The sequence below is a fragment of the Nannobrachium achirus genome (genome assembly GCF_963921795.1).
Source record: "Nannobrachium achirus genome assembly, chromosome: 15".
NCBI lineage: Eukaryota > Metazoa > Chordata > Actinopteri > Myctophiformes > Myctophidae > Nannobrachium > Nannobrachium achirus.
In genome coordinates, this window is record NC_137822.1 from 34,912,289 (window position 1) to 34,924,383 (window position 12,095).

The window sequence follows — 12,095 nt, forward strand, 5'->3', positions numbered from 1 at the left end:
TGGACGAAGCTCAACCTTCGTCCAAGTGGAAAGGACCAGATCCAATGTATATGAAGTGCTGTTGCATGGTGGGAGATCGTATCATCCTCTTTGGAGGATGTAAAGCAGGATGTAAAGCACCCAATGACCTGTACATCTTAGACTTAAGTCCTAGTTTGAAGACATTATGCAAGCTAGGGGTTATTCAGTACGGTCTGGAGCAGTCAGAACTCCCACATGACATCAGGTGGGAACTGGCAGCCATGACATCCTCTAGGAAACAACATCAACAGCGACAGAAGTCCCAGAAAAAGAAGGAGCGAGAACCTCTGGGAGGAGAAGAAACAGCGCAGACGACAGAAGGCGCCATCAGCACCCACAGAGGCAAGCACACAGTACATCTGCGGAAACTGCAACAGAGACTGTCACTTGAGCATTGGACTGTTCAGCCACAGCAGGGCCTGTAACCCAACAACAGACTAATCCCTGGCGCATAGTTTGCGAGACAGAAGGAAGCCAACAACTCTGTCGAGGTGCCAACTTGCGCCTAACATACAAGCAGGCCACATATGGCCTACTTGTGCACAAGCGGAGCATGCCATGAGGTGTGTGCTGCTGGCCTCATGTCCCTAATGTCTTCGCCCGTTAATGAAGACATTACCAAGAACGCTCTTATATACCCTATACAGTATATGTGGCTGAAGGCAGGGCCTTTAGCCAACAAGGGAGCAGCGTTCTCGGTGATGTCACCAACCAACAAGTGCGACCTGATATAATAACAAGGTGCAAGTTGGCACCTCGACAGAGTGCCAACCTGCCCACCCACATACATACAGACAGACAGCACTCATCACTCTATAGCGCACTCTGCTGGTCGCACTTGTAATGACTAATGGAGCATTTTCATGTTCTTTTTTTCCTGGATAAGAAAATGTAGTTGCCAAATTGCCCCTTGTGCACTCGTGGCCAAGTAAGGCCTACTTGTGCGCCAGATTGTTGTTTATATATCAGGTCGCACTTGTTGTTGGTGACGTCACCAAGAATGCTGGTCCCTCATTGGCTGTTGATGGTGATGTCACCAAGAATGCTGGTCTCTCATTGGCTGTTGATGGTGACGTCACCAAGAATGCTGGTCCCTGATTGGGTTAGGGTTAATTAGCCAGTAGCTATGCCCCTCCCCTAAAAGCTTTTGTCCAATGCTAGCTTAGCAACCGGCAGCTTGCCAAGGTTTGAAGCAGGAAGTTATTCTAAGCTAGCATTGGACAAAAGCTTTTTGGGAGGGGCATAACTACTGTCTAATGTAAAATTGGCTACACTCCAGACTTACTTGGAGTGTTTTACATTGCAGTATTGATAATTTTACTTAAAGGAGTAGTTCACCACTTTTCAACCTGTCTTCATATAATAGGTCCTCACTAATGTTCATGATAAAATAGCAAAAAAAAATCTATTCATTAATTTTTATTATCACGAGAACAATGGCTTCCACTTTAACATTGCAACTTTTTCAGGAATAGAAAGCCTGCAGTTTCTATTAGCTTGCATTTCCCATTGATGATGTCACCGGTAGAAGGATTTGACCCACCCACAGCTCTCCTATGAGACCCAAACTGAGTAGAAAAAAATTGTGATATTTTATCATGAACATTAGTGAGGACCTATTATATGAAGATAGGTTGAAAAGTGGCGGAGTGCCCCTTTAAGTAAGCAATGTGAGTACTTTTTCTACCACTGATTCACCCATCGATATTGCCTGACCGGTTTGAATTTGAAAATACACCAATGCCCAAAGAGGGACATCATATTAATGTGGTTAATGAAATAATGCCATAAAGATCCTTGAATTGACTCAAGAATAACTAAAAGTAGTCATCCAAATAACTGCTTGAGTAAGAAGAGTAAGAACATGAAAATCAACAACTCAAGCCTACTCATGTACTGAGTTACTTCATCTAATCTGATTCATTGTTTGAATAATCTGTTATTAAAATGTATAAAATTATAAATGCTTGTCCAATAGAACCACCTTTAGCCCACCTTTTGCCTTATGATATTATATTCTCAGTCTGACCACCTGAATATCATATTGTAAGTCAAGATGCCATTGCACAGGCTGTTTACTGTTTATAGGGTACAGCTTGGTCCTGTATGGGCAGGGGCGTCACAAGGGGGGCGGGGGAGTGGGACTGAGTTACCGGGCCCAAAGTGGAGGGGCCTTAATTATTTGATACTTTTGAAAAATAGCAAATATACAAGCTCACAGTGTGCTTGCGAGCTTGTAAATCTGCTTATTTTCGTAAGTCGTGAAAATGTGTGCAAATCTTTGAATATATGTATTTTTTAAGGGGGGTCCCTGGAACTATTTTGAGATGGGAGCCCGTGGCCAAATACATATCATTTTGGAGGTCCTTCATGTGAAAGAGTTTGAGCACCACTGACATAAACATGGGTTTTTCAAAAAACCTTTGAAGGATTTGAAATATTCAAAGATTTTTCAAAAATAGCAAATCTACAAGCTCGCAGCGCGGCACTCGTTGCCGCGCTGTGAGCTTGTATATCTGCTATTTTTCAATAGTTAAAGCGCAAAATAATGCGTTCTCATAACTTCCCAATCTAAATGGTTTAAACCCCTCCCCCTATGAAGAACATTCATGGGGGCCCCCGCAGTGAATCCTTGGACCCAGGGCTCAGAATTTGGTGCAACACCCCTGTGCATGGGACACATGCAGTTCCTCTCTTATCTGTGTAATATATAACTAGGCTCTCTCCCTACTGCTATCCCCCCGAGAACGACAACTACTGTAGCACCACCCTGCATGTGTAATATACCTCTCCCCCTGAGTTCATGCATTAAACTTCATAATGTGAAGTGTCCCTGTCTCCGTTTGTCTCAACAGTTACTACTTGATACAGAATTCCTCGACCACTGTTTGTGTTCAAAGGGAAGCGGTGAATTGTTTCTTCATGAACCCCGTGATAGGGATTGGAAGTGGATTGTAGCCTGCTCCAAATATTGCCAAGGACTATTCATCGACTGAGGGGAAACATTCTTTCCTGGATCATATTTCAAAGGTAGGCCTACAGTATAGGCTACAGTTGTTTAAACAAATTATGACATACTGTTGGTGAAATGCAGTGTCATAACCAAATAGTTATTCAGAGATAATTGAAGTTATTTACATCATCACCTTGTTTGTTGTGTGTTCATTCTAAAAGGCAGTAATACAACAACAACAAAAAACATGTAGGTGTAGTAACATGTGTTATATACATTGTAAATATATATATATATTGTAATATACATTTTTACTTGCTATGTATGAAACAATCTTGACTTAGTTTATTTGGTATTAAAACTGTCTGAACTTTAGACCGTTTACAATGTTCCAAATTATAAATACACTTAAAGGAATAGTTCACCCCGAAAATTACTTGTTTACTATTGATTACTCACCCCATGGAGACTTGAATTCATGGATATTCTTTTGTTCTTGTCACATTCCATACCAATAATTTGAGGAGACTGTACTCTTTGTGTCTCCATAGGGAACGAAGCATGCACTACCGTATGTGTCTCCATAGGGAACAACTGCCAGTCATCAAATTATTGGCTTAGGAATCCGACAAAAACAAAAACATAAATCCATGAATTCAAGACTCCATGGGATGAGCAATTGATTGAAAATTGATTTTAAGTGTATGCCATTTTAAACACTATAATTTGATACTGTATATTCCTGTTCTGCAGACCAAAGCAGCCATCCCTGAATAAAAAGCCTCCATTGACATGAGACATGGAATGTATCACACAGCATTCGAATAAGGAACCTCAAGTTAGCTTCAGTCTCTTCAGAGCTATGTGCCTTTGTACTGGAGACATGCATGAGTATGGAAAATGGATGCAACGTAAGTTGATCTACTATGTATGTTTATTCCACCTTTTAACTACAGTGTGTTCAATTCACAAATCTGTCTCCTATAATATAAGAGTGGTATTTAATCAAAACATTTTTCTTTTTATTATTATTCTTTTTTAAATTTGTTTTGAGGCTTTTATGCCTTTATTGGATAGGACAGTAGACTGACAGAAAATGGGGGGAGAGATGGGGAGCGACATGCGGCAAAGGTCCGAATCGGGAATCAAATCGGCGACAGCCACCAGGCATCCATGCCTATGTGGCAAGTGGTATGCGCCTGGACCAGGAGGCCAGCAGGCGCCCCTTTACTTTTACTTCTATTCAGCCCCTGCCCTTTTATCTGTCTGTAAAAAGTGCCCTCTCCAGACCATGAATGCAGTTTTTAGGCAGCATTCAAGAGAATTGCCTCGTCCAAACTCTTCTGAACTTGAATACAGCATCTTGAAAGATGTACCTGTCCTGTATCTCCAGTATTGACTTGATTTTGCTTAGTTCAGTCACAGTGTGGTATCAAGCACTGACGCGTTGTGAGCTTGGAGGTCGGCTATTTCCGGTATTTTCACCAAAAGGCCCATTTAGAAATCTCAGCCCCTGCCTCTCTAACATTCTCTGCACGTCCCTGTCCAGGACAGCCTGTGATGCTCCAGTTGGTGGACTGTGTTTTTCGGGGAGTTGCTCAGGTCATGTTCGTCAACAACCCTCTCAGTGGACTCCTCATCACGGTGGGCCTGTTTCTGCAGAATCCCTGGTGGGGTCTGAACGGCCTGCTGGGGACCCTCGTCTCCACCGTGTCTGCTGTAGTGCTGCTAGGACATGACAGGTAGCACTTCAAGTCACTCTACTACAGGGGTGGGCAACTTTGATGATGGCGAGGGCCACTATGTTTCCACCTTCACTCCAGAGGGCCACATTGCATGTTGCTACGTCCCACTTTGTCATTCTAGTATCTCATACAAAAGAAGCAAAAATAGCAGATCTACAAGCTGCGATGCGTTTTGAGCTTGTAGATCGGCTATTTTTGCTTCTTTTGGATTGGAATCCTGAATTATTTTGTGTTGTTTTTTTATTGGATTCCTGAAATCTAACATTTTTATTTAATTTCAAACTCATTTAGTTATATACTCATGTTAACTTTATGAACCTAAATACAAATACATTGGACCCGGGCCTCCAGTTGCCCATGTACTGTATGCTCTACTATGAGCTAGCTCTTAACCACTTGAATCATGTATTATACTCAGTGGTGTAAAGTAACTGTACATTTACTCATAAGTACATGTATACTTATGTACAATTTTGAGTTACATTTACTTTACTGGAGTATTTCCAATTTGCAATACTTTTACTTCTACTCCACTACATTCAGTTGTAATTTTTAATCCACTATAATTATTTTTGCGAGTTACTTTGTAGATTTTAATTATTATTATGAAACCTTATCAAACCTATTTATACTTTGACAATTTGTATTACATTCCTCCATAGGCCTATAGTTTGTTTGACCATCTCACAATTCATCAATCATCAATCATTCCTATTTTGCAATTATTATATATACATATGGTCCCTCTCTAAAGCTCGCTCTGGCAAAGTGCGTCTCCGTTCTCAGCGATAGTCAGGACATTTGCGTATCGATGACATTGTCTATGGTCATTTAGAATGAGATTTCACTCTTTTTATGTATTTTGTTTTACTGATGAAACAACAGAGACGTCTATTTCGGCATGACACATTTCCAGGAAGAGAAAAGCTCTAGTAGCATCTAAACTGACCATGCAGAGCAAGTAGATGGAAATGGACTTACAATGAGCCTTAGTGAGGACTCGAGTACCCTTTATATGAAGATAATTAAGTGTTCCTTTAATTGCATTTCCTACTAACATACTGTCTATTTTTGTCGTATCAACTCAGGGGGGCCATATTGTCTGGTTTATACGGCTACAATGGAACCCTGGTTGGAATGCTGATGGCCGTCTTCTCTGCCAAGGGAGATTGGTACTGGTGGCTTTTACTGCCAAATACGTTCATGTCCATGTTATGGTAAGTGGGCTCCTCAGGTATCTGTTATTGTATATATTGAGTAATTAAGAAGATGATGATCACCAGTCGGCAGATCAAGGTCAAGGTTCAAAGGTTTAAATGTATTCCGTTTAACCATGTGTCTCTTTCATGCCCATAAATGGATATCTCTGTACCAGTCATTGTCCCTATTCGAGTGGTGCTAACCATTCCGTCTTCGTCCCTTGTAAGCCCATACATGATCCCTGATGTCATCAATATTAAGCCCATATCTTGAAATGTCCATATATGGACATACTGTGTCAGTCTAGTGTGGTCTATTATTTCAGACATCTATGGTGTCAGTCATCGCCATGCATATTTGGGAAAAGTTACGTTTTTGCAAGCAGACGAGTCCCGATGAAGCCAGTCGATTTGACATATGGACCAAGTGTGTTCCACAAGAACTGTTGGAGGAGTAGAGCGGCAAAATAAAGTTTATCCGGAAAGATGGTTGGAAAGAAAGAAAGAATAAAGTCTGACATGTACGTACTATAGTCTGTTGTCTGTCACACAAAATAAATTCCATGAATGCCATGCTTCAGGGGATGTGTAATTAGAGAGATAGAGAATAAGTCCTTTTTTTGTGTGAACTACTTCTTTAAGGCTGAGATTAAACAATAACATGTAGATACACATCTACATCTTTGTTCTCCATACAGCTTGATCCCCACGGCAAAGACAAACAAACACAGTCCAGCTCTTAATTTCATTGCACAAAGCACAATAGGTTTGTTTTCCCAGCCAATCACTATAATCCATATCCTGCTTCCTGTTTTTGTGTGCATTGCAGTCCGGTGGTCTCCAGCGCCTTGTCCTCAATCACCAGCCAATGGGACGCCCCGGTGTTCACCCTGCCCTTCAACATTCTGCTGTGTCTTCATCTGGCGGCCACAGGACACGACCATCCCTACTTTCCTGGGGTACAGCTGTTATAGTCATGCACTCTTGTTTGCACAGTGCACACTCACAAATGTGCGTGCGTGCATGCATGCATGTGTGCATTCATTTGACATTGCGTGAAAACACCAAATGGGATGCTCCTGCTGTGTTATGTAATGCCGAAGAATATTGAACATAATTTTCTCCACCAGCCGAAGGCATGGGGGAGAGCATGTATTCGCCTCCGTCCGTCCGTCCGTCCGTCCGTCCGTCCGTCCGTGCGTGCGTGCGTGCGTGCGTGCGTGCGTGCGTGCGTGCGTGCGTGCGTCCATGCGTCCGTCCAGTTTGTTAACAGGTAATCTCTGGCGCTGTTGGCCCGGTCGCTGCCAAAATGAGCACACACACTCCCTGGATGCTAGTTCAAAACCTTTGCCCCACATTTTTCAAATGGCCCTGTTCTAGCGCCACCATGAGGCCGATGTTTGCGAAACACATTTCTGTACACTACTCTTAGAGATTTTGTCCACAAATCCTACAAATCGGGTAGACAGTATCTCTACAGTCATGTGATCAACATCTGTCCGATTTTACATATTCCATCCTGATTGGCTACAATTGGCTTCCAAAGTTTGCAGGATTGCTCAGTTTTGCACAAAATGCCTCAAATCATGAACACAGCGTGCAATCTTGGTGAAATTGGGCGCACACGTTCCCACTAGGCCGAGGAAGAAATGCCACTTCAAATTTCTCAAATCAGCCTCATGGTGGCGCTATAACAGGGCAATCATGCACACAACTTAATACAATACTGTATCTGATTTTTCAGCCATTCATCACAAAGTCGCCCCCTCAGCTTCACAACATCACCATGGAAGGACCTGATGTCTCTCAGGTATGGTCAATGACAGCAATGCCATCAGTCCATCTCAATTACCCCCGAGGTAAAGGACGTGCAGAGAATGTTAGAGAGGCAGGGGCTGAAATGTCTTAAAGGGCCTTTTGGTGAAAATATCACTTATATGAGCTTGGAGGTCAGCTATTTTCGATGTTTGATTTCTACACATTTCAACGTAAGATGCTGCATTCAAGTTCAGGAGAGTTTGGACAAGGCAATTCTCTTGAACGCTGCCTTCAGGTATGGCAAGGGGGGGGGGCATTTGCATTTCTTTCACCATATTGAAAACTGCATTCATGGTCTGGACTGGAGAGGGAACTTTTTACAGACAGATAAAAGGGCAGGGGCTCAAGCCCCCTTTGATGTATATGTGTGCACGTGCCTGCCCCCGAGATAACATCTCTCACTTCAAATAATGAGAACATTACAAGAGAAAGGAGAGGTCGTTTAGAGGGGCAAAAAGAGCGGACCAAGTATGTGCCAGGAGAGGGTTTAAGTGGTTAAAATAATTTGTATTGGTTTGCAGCTCTAAACACTGTGAAATGTATTGAATTCAATTGAGAGAAACCATGACCTTGCTGATGTCCTGTTTGCAGCTGTTCCTGGCAGTGCCAGTAGGGGTCAGTCAGGTGTATGGATGTGACAACCCCTGGTCTGCGGGTGTGTTTCTCCTGGCTCTGCTGATCTGCTCTCCAACCATCTGCTTCCATGCTGTGCTGGGCTCTGCTGTTGGAGTGTTATCTGGTAACAATCCTGTGGCGGCTACATTCATACAAATATTGTGATAGCAGGTTCAGTTACCAGCCAGGGTGAGATGCACTATCATGGCTTAAAGCAGGGCAGGGACATGGTGGGCCCCTGATTCATTGCGCGCTATAGAGAGAGATCTCTCTCTGAGATAGAGAGAGATCTCTCTCTATAGCGGTGCTGCTGCTACTCAAAGATTTGTGACAAAGTGACAAGCCAGTGGGCCAATTACATGAGTTATATTTCGTCGTTGTCGGGTAGAAACCTTGTATGTCCAAAGCCGTATGTTTTGCATTTATCATTTTTAAAATTATTTAAAATAGTGAAAACAGCCGATCTACAAGCACACACCGCGAGGCGTTGTGTGCTTGTCCCGCTTTTCCCAATGGCCAGCACGTCCCTGTGTGATAGCAGGTTCAGTTACCAGCCAGGGTGAGATGCACTATCATAAAGGCTTAAAGCTGGGGTTTCTCAAACCTTGACATTTCAAGCTCTCCCCTCAACTCAGACATTGTACAAATGGACTTATGGAACCTTAGTAAAAATTGCATTCATGGTCTGGAGAGGGCACTTTTTACAGATGGATCAAAGCCCCTTTGATGTGTGCACTGATTATCGTACTATTATTACTACTACTATTTAATCTCTTTCACTATCATTAGTTAGTTAGTTGCAGAGGATTTGGGCATTCTGAATGCATCAGGTGTGTTGACCTTGTTTGACAAGCATTTCATAAAGAATGTTGTGCTCGGTGGTGAAAAGTAACTCAGAGGCAAATATTATACTTTTACTCCACTACAATTTTATGAAAACTTTAGTTACTAGTTATTTTGTAGATTTTGATTTTATTATTATTAAACAAAAACACATTAACCACCCAACCCTTAGCCATTTGAGCTAATATTTTAGCAAAGTAAATTTTGAATTCCTGACTTTCACTTGTAACAGAGTAGTTCTACATTACTGCTGCTTGTGCTCCTTGATGCTCTGTGTAGGCCTGGCTTTAGCAGCTCCTCATGTGGACATCTACTCTGGGCTGTGGGGATATAACAGTGCTCTGTCCTGTGCTGCCATCGGAGGCATGTTTTATGCTTTGACTTGGCAGTCCCACCTACTGGCTCTAACCTGTGGTAAGACTGAAGAATAAATATTATATTTTATCATTCATCATTCAACATTATCTTCATATTTATAAGTGGACATCTCCAATGCTCAATTTAGAGCAATTTTTATCTACGGTATATGCTCTCTCCTACTGTGGACTGTGAATGGTAAAAAAAAAATGCCTCGACATTATCATTTCAAACTAGATTTTGAACTTTCTTTTTGGTTTATTGATACACAAACAATGGCTTCTAAAGTATTGCCGATTATGCCATGTGTAGGTATGTTTCTGAATGTCACCTAATTGTGCCATCTTATAATAACGAGCATTGGTTGAAGATTCAAGCTCATGGTTCTTATTTATTAACAAAACAAATATGATTCTTTACAGCGTTTTTCTGTGCTTATATGACTGCAGCCATTTCAAACCTCATGTCCACTGTAAGTATAAGAACTTTTCTTCCTAAATCAATGGTTCCCATTTCCCAACATTTTCTGGACCAGGGCCCACTTGAAAAAAAAAGAAAAAAAAAAAAGAGATGAAGCAGGGACCCCCACAACCTTTTCATAGATTCCATATAGTTTCATTGTTTGACAGCACAATCATCAGTGCATTTTGGATTCATGTCAATTTGTGTTTTCAGATATTTAACCACTTGTCAACTGTCAAATGTCAATAGTTGACCTTTCACTTTGTACTTAGTCTGCTCTTTTTCCCCTCTACACCAAACCTCTTTGCCCAAAATAGCCGATCTACAAGCTCGCAGCGCGAGGCGTTTTTGGCAAAAGTTCTCAGAATAAAACACTAGGGTTCAAGTGGTTAATATAAGAAAGGAGAAAAAAGTGTGATTTGGAGGACCCCCTATAGTAACTCTGAGGACCCCTAGGGGTCGCGGACCCCCTGTTGAAGACAGGGGGTCCGCATTGCGAGGCGCTGTGTGCTTGTAGATCTGCTGTTTTCAATAGTTTTGTGCAACGTACAGCTCATGATGAAGCAGAGCAAGCTTTACTTTATCAAAAAACATACCAATATGAAACTCGGCGATACAGTACAAGGTTTCTTCCCGACAGCAACAATATAATCATTAAAAGTGTTTTGCCAAGTATCAGGGGACCCACTTACAATATCCTCACGGCTCAACAGTGGTCCCCCGGCCCACAGGTTGGGAATCGCTGTCCTAAATCAATCCAGATCAGCCTCATGCAGGGGTGTCGCACCAAATTCTGGGCCCAGTGGGTACAAGGATTCACTGCGTTATTTTGTGCTTTAACTTTTGAAAAATAGCAGATATACAAGCGTGCCACGCTGCGATCTTTTGAAGAATTGTGAACATTTTTGCAAGTCTTTGTGCAATGTTTCTATTATCAGTAGTGCTCAAACTCTTTCATGTGAAGGACCCCCAAAATTATATGTATTTGGCCACGGACCCCCATCTCAAAACATTTAGTTCCAGGGACCCCTCCAGAGGCAACATTTTAGTTACAAATGTTCGCTTAAAAAAATACATATATTTTTAAGATTTGCACACACTTTCATCGACTTTTCAAAAATAGCAGATCTACAAGCTTGCAGTGCAGCACTCGGTGCTGCGCTGTGAGCTTGTATATCTGCTATTTTTCAATAGCTAAAGTATAAAATAATTAAGGCCAATCTCTTCACCTTGGGCCCTAGTAACTCAGTCCCATGCCCCCCCCCCCCCCCTTGTGATGCCCCTGGCCTCACGTGACTAATCCCCCACAATGCCTCCTGTTCTTTCAGGTGGCGTTACCAGCGTGCACCTGGCCTTTCTGCCTGTCAACTCTCATCTTCCTGCTCCTCTCCTCCGAGGCGCCAGCCCTCTGCAGACTGCCTCTGTCGGCGGTCTCCTACCCCGAGAAGAACCTGCGCTACTACCGAGAACTGAGAGACTCCCAGGGGTCCAAAGGTCCTCAGCGGATCTACAGCAGTGCTTCTCAAAGCAGGGTCCCGGCAGGGGTCCTCGAAGGGACTCCGGAGCTCCCCAGCTAAGATTTGATAATCATCATCATCCGTTTTTATGTCTGGACACAAACCAAAAAGTCGACGAATCGACTCAGTCGACTTCATTACACAAGTCGACTCCCACCAGGGAAAGTCGAAAGTCTTTTTCTCCTTTGTATTATTTTGATCATTATCTTTCCTCTGCGTGCGTACAGCATTCAAACAGTAGGATTGCTTATTCTCAAGCACAGAATGATTCTCTCCTTTTCCAACTGTGTTTTTTCATTGGATGAACAGACAGTTATCATGTTGGATCCCCAGTTACAATATGATTATTTTGGGGGTTGCAGCCTGAAAAGGTTCAGAACCACTGTGCATTTCTATGGCCCAGAATAATTATGTGGACAGCAGAGGGCAGCACTTGCTAAGGGAAGATGATAGTGCTGCCTTTGGTTGTTAATTCAAGTTAACCACTACTCTACACTACACTCTACACTATTATGATACAATTAATGTGGATGGGGTGCCAGGACTTCATATGGGAATGCCCAAA

The 12,095-nt window shown here is 42.5% G+C and overlaps 1 protein-coding gene across 1 annotated transcript; it reads left to right on the forward strand.

The window, feature by feature from the left end:
* Positions 1-242: 242 nt before the first annotated feature.
* LOC308299078 (urea transporter 1-like) lies at positions 243-11,590 on the forward strand (the record flags this gene model as incomplete). The annotated part of the gene is made up of 8 exons (XM_080742803.1): positions 243-363; positions 4,524-4,716; positions 5,808-5,936; positions 6,748-6,877; positions 8,328-8,475; positions 9,474-9,608; positions 9,974-10,023; positions 11,342-11,590. 8 exons carry the CDS (start codon positions 243-245, stop codon positions 11,588-11,590), a joined length of 1,155 nt encoding a protein of 384 aa, XP_080598929.1.
* Between the last annotated feature and the right edge of the window lie 505 nt (positions 11,591-12,095).